This window comes from Coturnix japonica, chromosome 1 (assembly GCF_054131305.1).
Source record: "Coturnix japonica strain WE chromosome 1, WE-NBRP24, whole genome shotgun sequence".
NCBI lineage: Eukaryota > Metazoa > Chordata > Aves > Galliformes > Phasianidae > Coturnix > Coturnix japonica.
The window spans coordinates 156,893,932-156,912,071 of record NC_140663.1 but is presented as its reverse complement, the minus strand read 5'-3'; the positions used below and the strand labels follow the sequence as shown (position 1 = coordinate 156,912,071).

The 18,140-nt window shown below is 45.2% G+C and overlaps 1 protein-coding gene across 1 annotated transcript in view; it reads right to left on the bottom strand.

The window, feature by feature from the left end:
- SMAD9 (SMAD family member 9) overlaps positions 1-16,960 on the bottom strand; it is a 35,971-nt gene extending 19,011 nt beyond the window's left edge. Inside the window, exons 1-2 of the mRNA XM_015851952.2 lie at positions 16,824-16,960; positions 1,446-2,068 (exon numbers count right to left, since the gene is read on the bottom strand). Coding sequence (XP_015707438.2) covers positions 1,446-1,857 — 412 coding nt within the window. The 5' untranslated portion in view covers positions 1,858-2,068; positions 16,824-16,960. The remainder of the gene's footprint in view (positions 1-1,445; positions 2,069-16,823) is intronic.
- Between the last annotated feature and the right edge of the window lie 1,180 nt (positions 16,961-18,140).

Below are 18,140 nucleotides of genomic sequence, written 5' to 3'. Positions count from 1 at the left end.
GACCTGTGCAGAGCTGTCAGCAACTGCACTGAGGAGACTCCATTAACTACACCAGAGGTACAACAAAAGAAATGAGAAAGCACCAGAGACTACAGCCTTAGCAGAGAAAGATACACAAAATGGGATATTTTATGAGCATCTTTTCTTAGATTCTTGCAGAGTTTACTTTAGAAAGGCAGAAGATCGGCTCTTTCCACTGAAAACTGTTGACAACATGCACTACTCCCTGCAGCTGCAAAATTTTTAGTCCTGACAATGTTTACAGCGGTTCAGATGTAACTTCAAAATGACAGCTCTGCTGGTGTGGAAGGACTATAAGGAAGGGGAACAGCCCCATTCAACAAATGTTAACAAATGTCTTTCCCTTATTATATCTGCAAGAAAAGAAACATCCCACAATTCGCTTATCTGATGCTAATGTCACCTCAGAGTAAAGTTCATGCCAGACAAAGAGTAATCACAGAATTATAAGTATACACTTACCAACCATATCCATTAGTAAATTAAATTACTGTGATTTTTGGCAGCAAAGAGAGCAAGGTTAGGCATTAGAAATCACTCTGAACTGTAAAGATAGCAAAGCAATAGATTCACTTGCCTGGGGAGGTTGTGGAACCTCTATCACATGGGATTTTTAGTGCTAATTAGGAAAACATCTGTCAGGAATGTACCTGGCAATTTGTTTTGGTTTGAGAGTAGGGGGAGAGAGGAACAAGATGACCACTTGAGACCCCTGCCAGTCCTATGGAAGTCAACACTGAACACTACAATTCTCTAATAGCTGTTTCACTGATACAAAGCCCAATTGAACGACCCATCAGTAAGGTCATAAATTTTCAATGCTGGCCAAGTCTAGTCTAAAGAGAATCATCAACTGAAGAATTCAAAGTTTTATGAGAAGTTGGGGGATTTTTTTTCACATAAACCACCCACTGAGGTAATTAAATCCCACTGAACTCAGACCATCAAGCATTTTAACAAGAATCAACTAACCTGGTTTCACATCCATAGCAACAGAAACCATCTTGCTGCAACTCTAATCTTTACAGAGAGAGCTAGAGATGTGTTTTTCGTGTGAATCAATGAGTTTTGTTGTTTTTTTTTTTGGTTTCACACAGTGTAGCATAAATCCAGCCGAGGTGATAAGACTAGGCTAGTGCCAAGCCTATGCTCAATGTCATGAAGCCATGTCCACAGAGGAGCCTTGCTTTCAGCACCCTGGACAAGATACTTGGGGGTGAAATGGAGCAAGGACCCCAGCCAGCATCCTGCTCCTCATAGCTGTTATCTGTGATGCTGATAGACAGGGAAAAAGCCAGGGTGCTCCATCATCATACAGAGCATACCTTTTCAGGTCTCAAAGAACTCATTAGAATGCATCAGGTACAGAACTGCGAACACAACAACTAACAGAGATGTGAATCATTTGGAGATGATATAATTACCTGGAGTTTCCACCCGCCGGTAATGGTAGGGGTTAATGCACACTTCTTTCTGTTTTGAGCCAAATGGGAACTCACAACATTCCAGTGGCTTCAATTCATGGTGAGATTGTAAATCAGGCCAACGCCACACTCTGCAGTATATGACATGGGGGAGCCCCTTGCGGTGAGACACCTGCAGCCGCCCATCCAAGGAACGTGGGATCGTGACACATTTACTGGGCTGACCTGGGCAGCTTAGAGCCCTTTCCAGTTCTTCCATGGCACCTTTTTTCTTCTTTAATTTCTTCACCAAGGAATCAACAGCTTTTTCTGCCCACTTTTCCTCTTCATCTCCTTGTTTCCAGCCCAGCAGCCGTTTCACTGCAGGGCTGGTGAAGGAGAACAAGGAACTGATAGGGGTGCTGGAGTGCATAAGAAGCAGAGATTACACACCAGTGTCAGCAGAAGCACAAATCACTCTCCTGCCTTGTAAGGCCTGGATAGAATTTTCGCAACAATTGGATGGATGCTTCCTTCAGAAAGAGATTCTTCCACACTAAGTTTCTGTAGCCCTAGGTGCTGGTTACAAGTAGTCCAACAGGCTGGGTCTCAGAACTTTCCAAACATCAAGAAGCTGCCGAAGCCTGGAATAACAACACAATACATAGTTAAAGTTCACGTGCTCCTTTCATTGTTGCTTCAGTAAAATATGTTGAAAGATAAATGATTCAAAATGTGTATTCAGTTTTCAGTGTATTCCTGTTGTTTCTTCTGCTGTTAACTTTAGGTCCAAGTCTCTCCTCCTTACAACCCTCCACACTCATTTTAGACTTGAGCCTCAGAAAGCATTAAATATCCAGTCACATTCATTTGCAATTGGATTAAGTGCACTAGGCAAACTACTGCAGAGTTGGGATTACATTTAACAGGAAAGAAAATGTACCTTATTTTTTTTTATGTTGGTAGCTTCATCTCAAGCATCTTCTAAAAAATAAAAAATAAATTTATAATAACAAATTGTATGGGAGCAACGAGTAGAATATTTTTCTGAATTCAGCTGCCACTCTGTCCCTCCAATCTCATTTTACTTGTCAAGAGATGTACAATATTAACTGCAAAATTCTTTTTCAATTCAACAATTCCCATTTAGTGCATTTGAAAGATCTATCGCTATTCTCTAAGCTTATTTACATTGTCTCACATGCAAGAGAAAATCTTGTTTGCCCAGCCAGTTCGTTTGGCTGTCTCCAACAACTCCAAGTTTTTTGGATGAAAATCACAGGCTTTTGGACACAGTTTGTGCTGGATGGATCCTGGGATATTTCTGCTAGGAGCCGCTACATCTGACAGAGTCCAACAGAAAGAGTTTAGTTCTTGAGGGTTTTTCTTTGTTTTTATTTCACTTCTTTCTTTCTTTCTTTAATTTTTCCTTAATGTAGCTGGAGCCAGCCTAATTTTAGATGAAAATGACATATTTCCACTGAGTAAAAGTCTGAGGGAAAATGTCCTTGTATGTCAAGCTATTTACTGCTTTAAAAACGCTTCATGGACCCCCTGCACATATCAAGTCCAAAGGGCTGAACAAAGCACTTAAAGCAGGAGATGGGGGCAGCTAAAATGGATGCCTCCACAGAAGCAGCACCACAACTGCCTTTGTGAGAGGACCTGAGTCCTTCCCAGCCCTCCTGCAGACACTGAATAGACAGATACTGGGAGTAGTAGGGCTAGTGTTATTCTACAGCTTTTTTAAATGCACAGCTATAATAAAAGTTCAAAGGGCGTACGGGGACACGGAGAGCAGACACAGGCAGAACATGTTGAGACAGGATGCCAATCCCAAAGCCTGGTTCTTTGGCAGAGTCTGACACCCTCAGCACTGCACAACTCCGCAGCACACTTTGGAGTTCAAGAAGCACTTGGACAACGCTCTCAGACATATGGTTTAATTTTCAGGTAGTTCTATGTGGAGCCAGGAGTTGGACTCGAAGATCTTTGCAGATCCTTTCCAACTCGGGATGTTCTGCATTTCTATACTTCAGGATATGCACACATGGCCTGGGCACCAGAGCTGCACAGGCAACCTGCTATGTTTGCTGTGGAGTAATGACTGCCTACCACAAAGGTGACTCCCTGGCATGTCATTCTTTCCCCCTCTGTATTTTCAAACATACAGTGACCTGGAGTATTTAATTGGAGAGCTGCTTATGCCTCTTAATCAAAACTGAGGTCTGTTCCAAACATTTAGATGGTACAAGTGAAAAATAACAAAGTTCAGAATTATTTACTACAGGAAAGTAATGTTGATCTGCTCGTACTAGGGCTGCTCTGAAAGTAATGCTTCCTATTTTATGATGCTATCCCAGGACATCAGAGGTAAATGTTGGTGGTACGGCAGTAGAGGTTGAACCTTCCCATCAATATCCCATTACAGTTTGTTGACGTGTGACAGATGGAAGCATAGGGGCAGTCTGAGAAAATGGTATCTGATACGGGAGTGTGTATGAAGCAAAGCTGCGTCACTGAATTCTTCAATGTGGAAAAAATGGTACCCACTGACATCCATCAACATTAGCTGAAGGTTTATGGAGCCCAAACAGTGGATGAGAGCACAGTGAGGCAGTGGGTGGTGCATTTCAGCAGTGGTGACAGTGACAGTGGGTCACCTCTGCTGGTGCAGATTTTTACAAGCACGGCATGGAGGCTCTTGTTCATGTCTGGAGAAAATACGTAACTAATGGTGGTGACTATGTTGAAAAAGTGTTTTGTCATTGAGAATTTCCTCTATGAAAGAGAGTTATTGTGCTCTTTGAATATATTGTCATTTCCATGGAAATAAATACAAGGCATTACTTTTGGAGCAACCGATGTATAACATAATGTGGTTGAAATTTAGGCAGTCTAATGCCTTAGAGAGATGAGGCTCGGCCCACAGAGCCCAGCACCTTCTACGCAGGCTGTACACAGTTGCAATGTCTATCCCCTGCTGCCCCCATCACAACCTGCTGGCTTCCACATGCCGCTGTGCTGCTGTCATTACTTGGCTGCACTGAACCACATCCTCACGCGAGAAAATAAAACAATGCTGGGATGGCTGTGGATCAGTCCTGGAAGCAGCAGCAAGCGAAGACAGCCTGGGATGAAAGCCCACAGCACCAGCAATAGTGTGGATGCCTCTGCTCCAGGCTGATGGGGAAAATGGCTCCCAGTTCTTATCGGAGGGGGTCTCCGGGGTGTTAGTGTGTGTCAACAACTGCCTCTGATAAGTTAATGCGACACTGCAATCATCAGATATGAAAACATACACGTTCACGTAAAAGTATTGTCCCAAGATTTTCTTTTCCATTTTGACCAAGGTTTTAAATAAACACATTAATCTCTTTCAGTCAAATTAAATAACTCAACAGTGACATCAGTATGAGTCTGAGAACTATTGTTGCTAGTGGGAGAGTCGCCAAGGGTATGTGTACAAAAGCAAAAGCAGTGCTTTGCAGACCATGTGATGCAGCCTCAGATAAGTATATTGCACAATTTCCTATCATTTTCCCCCTAGTTTCTTCTGAAATCTTTTTCTCCCCAAATCAAACTGACATTCAATATACAAGTAGCATTAAATATACTTAAGTTTTCAATCAACATCATAATCAGAACAACCCAGTTTAATATTATTTCATTACTTAATACTTTATAAAAATTCAGCAGGCTAAGCCACGTGCTGCCATGCTTAGATACTCCATTATGAAATACCTAGGCAGCCACTTTGTTCCAGGTCCGTAAAGATAAATAGAGATATTAATCTACAATTTAATTTTAATGATCTCTTAGAACAGCAGTTGTTTAAACTATATGCCTCTTGTCCAGGCAACTTGTCCATCAGACTGGAAACTTCCAATGCTGAAATGTTTTAAAACTGTTTGACATACTTGCTGGGCTGCTGACCAATTTCATTTCGTAATGCTCCTGATTTGAGGATGGAGGGAAGCCTTACAGTTTTGACCGATCTCCCCAGCATTCATATAAAGTCCTGGACCATACCATGATGATTGCTTGTATTTCCTTTGTCAACTGTACAAGGCATGACTGTGAGGATGACTTACACATCCTTTAGGGTACCTCATTAACACGATTCCTTCCTCTGGGGCAACATGGAAAGCTTTGTCTATCTGTCTGGTACGTGACTGGTGAAGACCAAACATAGTCAATCGTCCATGCTTCCATTATCAAGTTTAGCTTAAGTTATGAAATGTGCTTTATGGAAGAAACGAAAGACACATACCATGTGAACATGGACCCACCCTTCTGTGTCTGTGGTCTAAGGGAACAGGAAAAGACTGCATTGGAAACATCTCAGCCTAGTTCACACGTTCTGTTCTCCCTGCACAGGTGCCTACCTTAACTATGTCTATGCTAGTAGATTAAACAGTGCTGGGGAACATTTCAAAGCATGAGAAATTGATGACAAATAGTGTAAATTGTTCCCACAGTAACTGAAATGGCTTTGATCTGTGCCAATACCAATCTCTCTAATGTTTCTTGTGCGTGATTCAGGAGTTAGTTAGAAGGGTCCAGTAATCACTCCAAGTATAAAGTCTGCAGAGAGTCACCTGGTTTAGGAGGGTAACACAGTTACTGCACAGAAGCAAGTATCTCCATCCCAGTTGTGCTCACAGCCAAGAAGAGTATTTGGCATGTTTGATTTACTAGTTTGGAGGTGGCCTTGGAGTAGAATTCACTTGGCCATATAAACATGTCCATAATTGTTGACACTCGGATCTGACTTAGTCACCCTGAAATCCCTAAATAAGTAACAGAAAATCATGTGTGTACATGGCATGATATATTCCACCTCACTGTCACCTAAGAAAAAAATCAGCAAAATCATGCACTGCAAACAATGAATGTTTAGTGAGATGAGTCTCATTGTAGATTTGAACGACTGCTGTTGACAGAGAGCAGAAGGGACTGGAATACTTCCTCCTACTCCTAAGCCTGTTGTTCACCTCCCAGAGTAGAACTTGCCTTTGGGCCCTCGGGTCAACAGGAGAAACGTGTTCCTCTACAGTAACTTCCACTGTACTACTGATATACCATACTCAGAGAAAAGCAGAAGAAACACTGTCATTATGTGCTTGCTGTTAGCTGACCTGAGTGAAGGCCTGCTGAATTCAGTAGGAAAGATTGCAGAACTCAGGGAAATTGAACATGTCCTCCTCTGTGCCTCACATGGCAATATGCTGACACTGTGGAAAGATTTGGAGAAATTTAGATTTGGCTTAATCTATAAAGGACTTGCTGTGTTGGGGAAGCTTTGCATCATCCCCCAGCAGAACAACTGTGCAGGCCACTGTGTTGCTGAAGTTTCCTGCTAATTCAATTTCAGTGGAATTGTATCAGTCCTCATTAAATTCTACTTTAAGCTGCATGCAGGAGCCTAAAAGAAAAAAAACTACTGGAATGCTGTTGAAAACAAGCTTAAAACATAAAAGCACAGTGCCTAATCATCCTCACAAGACTATCTGTGCATGGGTATGTATGCAGATGTGTGTATGCATCTGGTCTCAGCAAAAAACTCCAAGACTCTGCCCTGCCTCAGCTAACTAAGCCATGAAAGGCACGGCTATCAGTCTCGAAAATGGCTGACATCATCAGTCTCGGTGTCATTGCAGCAGCTAAGTAAGGCCACGGAGAGAGATTTCTCAGAGGGTCGTCTAGACATAAGCTGTGCTGTTCTTATAGATTGCACGCAGCTGGAAAATGGAAGAGTGAGACAATTATAACTGGAAGTCTGCAGCTCGGTGACGAAATCACAACAGAATTGGAAGGGAGAAAATTATTTTAGTCAAATTATGTTAAAAAAGAATGTTACGAACACATGTGATTAGTTATTTTTACCTAGCACTGAATTAGTTATTGCTTCCTATCACAAAAGAGAAAAGCCTGTGGGTTTTCTCAGAGCTGTTACTGCTGTAATAAGAGACTTGATAGCAGTCAGCATCCATCAAGAGCTCAGGGTGGCAAAGATCTTCCTCTGTCACATCATCATTGCTGTTTGCAACATGGATATCCCACACCTCAGCAGGGGGAAGGGCTTTAAATAAATAAATTAAATATTGTTTACAAATTCTTCAGGTCCCAAATGAGAAACTTCCCCGAGCTTGCCCTGGGCGTGCTCCCACACCCTGAAGCACAAATCCTGCACTAGCAAAGGCTTTTGCAGGCACAGATGTTCAGTGACTTTTACCCATGTGTTTACTCCTGAAGAGTGTCATGTAAATGCCTATGTGAGCTACACACACACACACACACACACACTTTCTGCTGTTCTAGTAAGCAGCTCACAGCTCAGTAACAGCTTCCCCACGTTACTCTTTATACACGTAAATCACATTCAAAAGACTCCTGTCCCACTTGTGACACCCAAGGCTCAGTCTGGGATCCTCCAGCATTCTTCTTGTGACGGGGACCAGCAAGACAAGGTTGTTGTTATGAACCCATCCAAAACCACTTGTTTTGCACCCAACAAAACACAGTGAATGAATTATTCATCGCATTGTTACCAAGCTCTTCCACAACCACAGAACCTGACACCCAGGGTTTTAATTAAATGGGATGTAAAGGAGGTGGGTTTTTTTTTGTTTTTTTAATTAAGAAACTAAATTTCTTCCTGGTCTGACCCTGTTGTGCTCCACTGAAAACAGCTGTGATGATACGAGGTAAAGTACTTGAGACTCAAATTTGTCCATGTTTCACACAGCCCTGGCAATATCTCATTCTTTATTCCTATAAAGCTTCAATGAATAATGCAAACTTCTGAAACTTATTTTCTTGTTTATTTCAACTTTGTTCTGAAGGCTTTTCTACACTGAATTTTAAGTGAAGCCATTGATACTAAAAAGCAAATCCCACAGCACTTTGTGCCTCTCTGGCCACTCCTCTGCACTGTGGAGACTCCACTACATTCGCTGCTTCCAGGTTAAAATGAAGACAAAATCTGATGCCAGTGTCTAAACATCTGTGACTTCTAAATAATCTCACTGAGCTTGTGGAACCTCTCAAATATCACCTCAGCTACCAGGCATAGTCCAGCTTCTCTGGTCAGGAATAACACATTCATTTGCTACAAGGAGGGACACATTCTGGCATGTAAACCGTGCGACTTAACACAGTTACATAAATTTCCATAAGCAAGCACTTGAGGCTGTGTTTAAGAGGCACAGATTCAGTCACAACAGAAAAGTAGGTAACCTACTCACTTTTGCTATGTCCGTGATGCCCAACTGGGAAGGGATGTGCTAATTCCTGCAGCGGGACCACTCTGAACACGCACATCCACAAGACACAATACAGCTGCAGACTGAACACTGAATGACTTCATCTTTTGAGTACCAGAAGCTGTGTTAGACAGGAAGAAGGAAGGGTCACGGACATGGCAACAGTCTGCAAATGTGCAAAATGTGCAAGTAAGACAGCAGCAATCTGTCTTTCATGTGAAGAGACAAGGAAAGCATCTAATACTAGAGAGCTAAGTGTTGGGACTGCTGCTGGAGGTCTGAGAGAGCAAATTTACAGTATCACACACAGTAGAGGGAAGAAACTCTAGAGGACACCTGGCCCAACCCCAGCTTGAGCAGGGACACACAGAGCAGAGTGCTCAGGACCACATCCAGGTGGCTTTTGAAGCAAGGAGGGGAGTCCAGAGCTTCCCAGACTTACACGGTTTTCTTAACTGTGCTGGCATTAAGGAAGAAGAGTTGACTGGAAAGCCCCCTGAGAACCCTCCTGGCCCTACGGCTCTCTATTGTGATCAAGCCAAAGAGTTTCTCTTTTCAGGTGCAGCACTATGCTAACATGGTTGCACTGTTTCAAGCCCTAGGCCAACTCGGGCAGTGCTCCTGCATTCCACTGCTCAGGATAAACATGCTCACCAAAAACACAGGACTAGAAATTCTCACTAATTTGTGCCTTTGAAAATCTCCCACAATATTTGAAAGCACCACACAAAATTACCATAACCAAGATCTGTGTAAAAACATGAAACTGGACCAACTTATCACTATGATCTCTCTTTGACCACGTTTCCTTCCTCAGTATTAAATTTTAAAGGAAACCAGCGACTGCCATGTTTATATGGAGTTGACCAAAGTATATTCTCTGGCTGGGCCGTCCTGAAGTCTCCGAGATGCAATCCCAGAGGATACACCCTCTCTTCTACTCCATGCCCTGCTCTCCCCAGGCAGGAAGAAGACACATTCCCCTTATCCTTTCCTGTGGCCTGGCTTCCTCTGACCAGTAGTTCTGACAGTGTTCATCTCTCAACTGCCTTCCACCTTCCCTAGATAAGAGGCTAAGGAGTATGGATGCCACAGGGAAGTTCAGATGATGCATTCGTGGGGAGAGGGCAAAAGGCAGCAGGGTATGACGGTGAAGTGCATCAACCTGCCTTGGGGAGCCAACATTTCTTCTCGTGGCTCTGGTTCTCCCCGTTTCATAGACAGTCTGTCCTGCATTCTTCACATACTCACCATTCCCAGAGAAACTGTAGCAAAGCCCATCGGTGTTTCTAAAAATGGAACAGTTGGAAATACGCAAAAAAAATAGAGTTCCTGCTTTTAAACTAAACGCTGACTCGTCTCTAATATAAAGCATGCAGCCAAGTGCCTCCAGAACAAACACTTCACAAAGGAAGAAGAGGACTAGAAAAGAATTTCAGCTTCATTGCTGGCCTGAAGTTTATATCCACACTAATCAGATACTGTAATCCTTGTTATCAATCACTGGTGTTCTTGGAGCAATTCCCAAATACCCATTTTAGGAAAAGGATTTGCTTAGTTAGATATTAAGAATGTTTTAAATAAGGATACTTCTAAAGAACAGTTGCTCCACCTAGGATCTGATGCTCAAGGCTGGTGGGGAGGCTACCCTGCAAGTTAAGTTGGTGGAAAGGAATGCACTTTTTGAGTTCAAGATGTACATTTACAGCACATACATGTGAAACGTAAGGCAAATCGTGTAGCACATCCCATCCGCCAGCAGGAGGTGTGGGCCTCGCTCTGTGGTACTCCGCACAGTCCCTGATAGCTTCATTTCCTGCTGGGATGCACAGAAATGAAGGGAGATTGGCTACCTTAGGTAGATCTACAAGGTTTCATCCTGATACGCGGGATCTGCATCTCATGCTTTGACATCTGCAGATCTCTGCCTATTTGTGTCATGTATCTCAAGTCATAGAACCAAAGGCAACCTGTGATGCTGAGAGTTAGCTAAGTACAAGAACAATATGCATGGCCTACATGAACTCCATGTGACAGGGCAGCTCTAGCCACAGGCCTGGCTGCAGCCCAGCACATAGGCTTCATACCTGACACCTAAGGCCCCAGACAAACATCAGGGAGGCCTGCCTAAAGGGCTACTTACTCCATTACGGAGTTAATGCAGCAGACATCTTTGGCAGATTTAGTATCGCTGAATGCACCACACAGCTTGGCGAGTGAAATATAGAACAATAGATCACACAGACTGTCAATAAAACACTCAAAAGAAAGAACTTCCAGAAGTGGTCCCTCTTGGACTGACAGCAGGCCTAGAGACAAACTCTCCCTGTGGGCAAAGTCCACACACAAAACTTTCAACATATCTCATGGTAGCAGTATTCCACAGAATCACAATGGCATTTCATTGTGTTCAAGCCATACTGCATTCAAAACTGGTTTTCCTAAAAGGCTTTCGTTGCACATTGCTGTGGGAAACTGTTAGTGCAATAAGATTGATATAGGCTCTCCTGCACCAAGAGCCGCAGCTGTCTGTGCTAATTGGGCCCTCAGCAGCTTGTGAAACCCTGTGGGGAGGAGGGATGGGAGCATCCACAGGGTTTACATTCTGGAAATCTGCACAAAAGGACTATGAAGGACAGGTAGGCACTGATACAATGGGTTTTATCTATGTAGAGATCTGATTGAGTAGATGGAATTGCCTTGGACAAGCGGACAATGGTCCCAAGTATTTCCATCAAGAATATCTGGATATACTTGGACTCTGTATGGAAGCTATTTCACAACAATATGACTAAGAGCAAGAGGAGCAAGAACTTGTCTATCTAGTTCCCTCCTGCGGGGTGTAAAGGAGGAGACAGCTGGCCGTTCCCAGTGACTTCAGCTGAAGATGTGGGTGCTCTGCAAACCAGAACACTTGTTTATGAGATTAAACTGCCTCCATATGCCTACATTTGAGCCTGGGAGCATAAAATGACGGCTGAATTCTCTTTAACATGCAAGATGGCAAGCCATGGTAACAGTCAGCTTCAGAAAACGCAGGGTACCAAACAAAAGGCAGAAAGAGGGCAATGAGTCTTTAGAAGGAATGCATCACTCCCTTGCTCATCTGCAGGTGAAGGGAACACCTCATCTCTCCAGCTCCGTTTCTCCCTTTCCTCTCCCCTCCTACCACTCAGCTCTGCCCATGTCCCATGCAGGTTCCCACCAAGAAGCCGATGTCCCAGAAGAAGTCTTGCAGGATATGCAGCCAAGGGAGCTGCAGGCTGTGCCTTACACCAGAATGAATTTCAGTTTCTCTACTCTAGATGTCCCTGTGGAGGCCTTGTGCCCTCCGTGAAGTAATCCAAGATCCCTCAATTAAAGAGATAAATTAGCTACCTCATTTTTGCCGCAGGGTAAGAAACTGCATGTTGGCAGCTGGGCACATCCACAGCAATTGGATGGAGACAAGTAAGTTTGGATAGCCTACGCCAGCAAGCAACCACAGGGGAGTCTTGAAATCCATGTGAAATCCTCATGCCTTTGGTCCCTTCTGAGCCTACCGGGCAGTGTGTGGGCTCACATCCTGCCACAAGCCTCTGGGTAAGTGATTTTCCCTCAGGTTTCTGCATCTATCACATAGGAATCCTGACAGTGACTGCTTTGCAAAAGCCCTTTGATATCTCCTGATGAGGAATGCTACACAAGAATGCTTAAAAAATGATCTTTCATTATGGAGAGGCATAGCAGGAAAACGTTAAATGATTAAGCATTGTTTAAATGTACTGACCTCAGTAACACAGTTATTTGCATTATAAAGTATTCTTAATTACATGGAGCTCTGCTGTTAGCAAACACCACTTTACGGAAAGGTCCCTCCACCAACAGCTCACTATCTTGTGTTCTCACAGCACAGCTGCCTGACCAAGTACAATACAAGGCAGAACAAACACAGAGTAGCAGTTATCAAGCAATGACCAATCTTGCTCCTTTTGTAGCCACATAATGAGGGTGAAAGGAAGCCTGAAGCAGAACAAACTGGAATGACCCAAGGGTCTGCTAATTTTCTTCCTCTTCCTCTCAGTTTTGCAGTTAACCACAAGACTGAGGCCAATGGATCTGGAGAACTCTGGAAGCAGGGAAAAAATCATGGTCTAAATGAAGATTACAAGTATATAAAGACTCAGTAAGACAAGTCAGCATGGAGACATTTCAGAAAGAAAAGCAGAAGATAGAAGATTTTGGCAGGGGTCACACTGACTGTGAACAGAACGTAGGTGGAAGAAGAGAGCTTGTTGAGAAAGGGGAGGTTGCAGTATCAAGCTGGATGGTTGCCACAGTGTGGACTAATGCTTTGGCAGCTGCAAACAAAAAGAAGAAGGAATGTAAGAAGACATGCAACAAAAAAAAATGTCAAAAGACACCTGGGAGTACCGGCTTGTAAGGAAACAGAGCAGTCAAAAGATGATGCTGAGTTTGGTAGAGGGGAGGATGACGGTGCCCCTGACAGTGAAGAAGAGAGGGAAGGAAACAGGTGATGGAGCCCGGAAAGCAAATGGGATCCTGGGCTCCATCAGGAGAGGGGTGGTCAGCAGGGATAGGGAGGTGATTGACTCTCTCTACTCTGCTCCTGTGAGGCCCCATCTGGAGTACTGTGTCCAGGTGTGGAGCCCTCAGTACAAAAAAGACATGGAGATTTTGGAAAGGGTCCAGAGGAGGGACATGAAGATGATCAGGGGGCTGGAGCACCTCCCCTATGAGGACAGGCTGAGGGAGTTGGGTATGTTCAGCCTAGAGAAGAGAAGGTTGCGGGGTGACCTCATTGCAGCCTTTCAATACCTGAAGGGAACTTACTCTGAGGAGGGGAGTAAACTCTTTGAAAGGGTTGACAATGGCAGGACTAGGGGAAATGGTTTTATGTTGAAAGAGGGAAGATTTAGGTTGGATGTTAGGGGGAAGTTCTTCACTAGGAGAGTGGTTAGGCCCTGGAACAGGCTGCCCAGGGAGGTTGTGGATGCCCCGTCCTTGGAGGTGTTCAAGGCCAGGTTGGACGGGGCCCTGGGCAACCTGATCTAGTAAAGGTGTATGTTTGGTGGCCCTGCCAGGCAGGGAGGTTGGAACTACATGATCCTTGAGGTCCCTTCCAACCCGGGTCATTCTGTGATTCTGTGATTCTGTGATGGAGAGCAGGATGCAGGAAAGAGAAGGCATTTCTCCTCCCAGTGAGAAACATGCCTGGATCTTCACGCTGTCTCCATTAAAAACAAAAAAATAAATAGATAAATAAATGAAAAGCATAGAGATTATCATTTTTTCTTTCTGTTTTGTTTTGTCTATTTACACAGAGGCAACCACATCAACTGGGAAATTGTCTCCACTTCCACTGTGTCCTTGTTGTGTCCTTGTCCTGAGGAGCTGAACTTCAAAGTAAAACTGCTTCACCTGTCTGAGATGCTGCAATAGCTCTTTCAGAATCCTGCTGTCGGTCCTGCGGAGCAACTCATCTAAAAATCACAGGTATCTTCAGTAAAACCTGGGCAGAAAAAGTTTCACCTGTTTTGTTTTAAATGCGTACATCTGTTTGTCAGGATCTCAGACTGGGCTCTGATCCCGCAGTCTATTAGATCTAACTCATCTGCAAAAGCACAGCGTGGTTTTCAGCTACCATAATAAATACGCAGAGCCCTGGACTCTTTAATTCACCTCTTCATCTGTAAAATTCCCATGCTATTATGCTATTACCATTCAAACAATATAAAAGAATGTAAGATGGGAAATAATTGGGGATATTTTTGAAAAAAATTAATTTTATTACACTGTATTCAGTCTAATGTTTCTTAGAACAAATGCTCTCAAAGACAGTAATAGGAAAGCAATGATTCTCTCAAATTGTCATTGCTATTACTATCTTTTGCTGTTAATGTACAATAACACTAATGATTCTTTATACCAGCCTGCAGCAGGAAACCAGGCAGCCTACCATAACAACCTTCTGTACATTTTTGCTGTGCTGTTTTCAGTTAAAATATTGATGATATTTTTAATTATTTCTTCCTCATCCATGTCGTTATTATTTGCAACAGACACACTGCAGAGCAAATGGAATCTATGGACACTCACACTACATTTGTACCACAAATGACCCAGAGCTTATGTATTTTCTCCCCTTTTAGCTCCCTTTATTCTTTTGGGTTTCTCTGAAGCAGGGTGCCCCATAGAGCTGATGCTGGAATTACTCTTAGCGAGTATCAGCACCAGCGATAAATGCTAACTGGTGTTTTGGTTAGAGGTCACTTGTAATTAGTAGTCACTGTCCTTTGAATTTAACAATGGAAAAATAAAACTTTATCGAGAAAGATTAGCCAGGCCATCAGAATTACAGCACTTTAGCATTCAGCACAGAGGATTACATGACACCCTATCTGCCGAGCCGATAACAGCAGATATCTGAGGATTCAAGCTCGAGATACACAAAGTCTGTAAAAGAATAAAAGGGGAGAAAGGAGGATTAACTGTCCAGATGTTACGTGATACGCTACAGCAACATTTCTGTGGTCCTATTTTAGTGGGTTGGGCCTTGCCTTGTCCCCAGTGAAGGCAGATGGGGAACCACCACCAGTTTGTGTGCAAGGGCTCCGAGTGCCTCGCCTCCACCTTCTGTAGGTATGCGACATACGTGTATGTGCTCTCAGCCTGGGACAAGTGCATTGATAAAATATTAATGCTTAACTGCTCTGCAAAGTTGAGAGCTCAGAGCAAACCTTTGTGTGTGTTCAGTTTAGTTCTGCACGTAAATAAGAGCATCCATCCCCAACTCCAATGAAAACAAAAATCCTGATCAAATTGGGATAAAATACAAGTGACCCTTATTTGTTTTTGCGGTTATTGCTTTATCGCTTGTATGCCTGCAACAGGGTGAGGAAGAACATTTGTAACTCCACCATAAAGGGCAGAGAGGAGCAGAAATTACTGCAGAACTCAGAAGGAAGAACACAGGGTGTTTCTTGAAAGGATTCACTTTAAGAATACTTTGTGGCACACTTTGTGGCCGAAGTAACTCAGTATGTCAAATAAATGAAACAAAAATTACACCTGAAGCCTCAGCTCTGAAGTCTAGAAGGAAACAAACCCAAACCAAGCAGACGCGGGCACATATCAAATCTGAACAACGGGAGCTGTCTGCCTGGATGACGTTTGGGTGAGCGATGACATTCATCCTCCCGTGGCTGACGGGAAGACTTTAGTGGCGTTTTCTCAAGCTTATATTTTGGGATCCGAGGAGGGCATCGCCACCCCATACAGCCGCACATCTCTGCACACAGGAGATGCAAAGCACCGAAACTCGTGCTCTCTGCAGTGTCCTTCCCCGGCAGCCACAAACTTGAACGTGTTCCAGAGACGTGCACATCACTTCCTACCGCTGCCAAGGCAGAGCTCATTCACCGAAGACTTGGCCATTCTGGGCTGTGCTTTTTTTTCCCCCCCTCCCCGCTCACAAATCTGTAAAACGCCAGCAATTAACAGCACGCGTGTGTTTGTACGCACGCATGTGTGTGTCATTTATTTTTATTCCCACTGACGTGCCTTAGCGAGCAGCCCCGGCAAGGATCAAATTAATTCACCCATCAAATAAATCCAAGTGGGAAAACACAAAGTTGCCGACACACGAGATCGGAATCGGATACAAACGGGCCCAATCGCGGGTCACCCCGGTTCGGTTTGGTTCTGAAGGATCCCGCGCCTGCAGCTGGAGCGCAAACCCAAATCTGTTCTATTCGGGAGCGCGTCCGGCGCCGGGATTTCTCGAACAGAAAATAACCTCTGCAAGGGAAAAAACTATCTCCGAACGAGTCATGTGGGTTTTGTTTTCCTTAAGGAAAGCAGCCCTCGCAGCGGGAATGCTTGTCAGCCTCCAGCCATCCACAACAACGCTCTTTTCTCCCCGCGCTCCTCCTTTTCGCTCTCAGCCCTGGCGTCGCCGTGTCTCCCGCATCCCGCCGATGGGCACCGTCCCGGGGGATGCCTCCCTCCCTGCCTCCCTCCCGGTGGTGATGCCGCCCGCACCGCCGGCCCCAGGTGCGCCGCCCGACCCCGGCACGAACTTTCGGCACCGCGCTGCGTCCCGGGACGCGGCCGGGATCCCGGCTCTTACCTGCCACCGTTGCGGGCTGGGTGGGGGTCTCGGCGCGCCGCGGGCGGGAGCGGGGCTGGGGCTGCAGCTGCGCGGCGGCGGCGGGGCCAGGGCGCAGCGCGGCAGCGGCAGCGGCAGCAGCAGCCCCGGCCGGCGTCAGTCAGGCGGGAGCCGCCAGCCTGTATTAGTGCGCCGGGCTGGAGCGCGGCCAGCAGCGCCGCTGCCGCCGGCCCGCCCCTGCGCTCCCCCCGCCGCCCGCCTCGCGCGCACACTCGCTCTTTTTCCCTCTCTCTCTCTCTCACACACACACACTACATGGAGTGTGACACACTCATACAGTTCACCCTCCGCACCCACTGCGCGCCGCTCGCCCCGCTCACTCTCTGCATCGCACCCATCCCGGTCCCCGAGCGCCGCCATTTCCCGCCCCGTCTCTCTAGGGGCAGAAGCCGGGCCTGGGCACCCCGAGGGGGCGAGGAGAAGCGCACAGCCCTCCCTTCCCGAGTGTCCCTCCGGGGATGTGACCAGACCCCTCACAAATGGCTCCGAGCACCGCGGGGTGGCTGTGAAGGGGACACTGGGACAGTGCCCTGTGAGGGAGCTGGGCTCCGGTTGTACCTCCCCGAGCTGTGCGGGACCACCAGCTCTCCTCAGGATCCTCTGCCTGGACGACACGCCGAGGATGTCAGTATTGGAGGTGTCCTCTTCGTCCCACTGTCACATCAGTGCTTGAGGCTGTGGGATCCAGCTGCTGGGGTCCCACCAGCCCAGCAGGCAGTGCCTGGAATTTGCTGCCCAATGGTTTTGTGAGCCGGTCTCTTTGAATTTCCATTTACCTCCTAAGAGTAATTCGAACATAAATTGTGTTACAAACTGGGTTGTAATACCTTCACAGGGTTGTGAGTGGTCCCATCAGTCCGTGACACTGCCCAGAGAACAGTAAACTGCTGTTGAAAAGTGGATGTATGATCTGCCTTAGGTATTACCCCTTAAACCCTCGAATTACCTACAAGTAACCATTTCTTACGAAATTCTAATGTACTGTATTACCTGTAGTAAGGACAGGCTGAAAGGAAGCTATCAGGGAACCCTGCTGCAGGCACTGGTACCAGAGGACACTAAGAAGTAAGAGGTATCTGAGAATGCAGGGCTTGAGGCAATGCAATAGGTACTGGCTGAGCCCGACAGATTGCATAGAGGGTTCCAGTTAAATTGAACTGAGCTTTTGAAGTCAATCAATAAGTATGATTAAAGATAGCATCCTGCTGACATTTTCGCCAAAATTCTTTTCCTTGTAAAACATGACAGAAAAGCTAATGTTGTTTGTGTAGACATCAG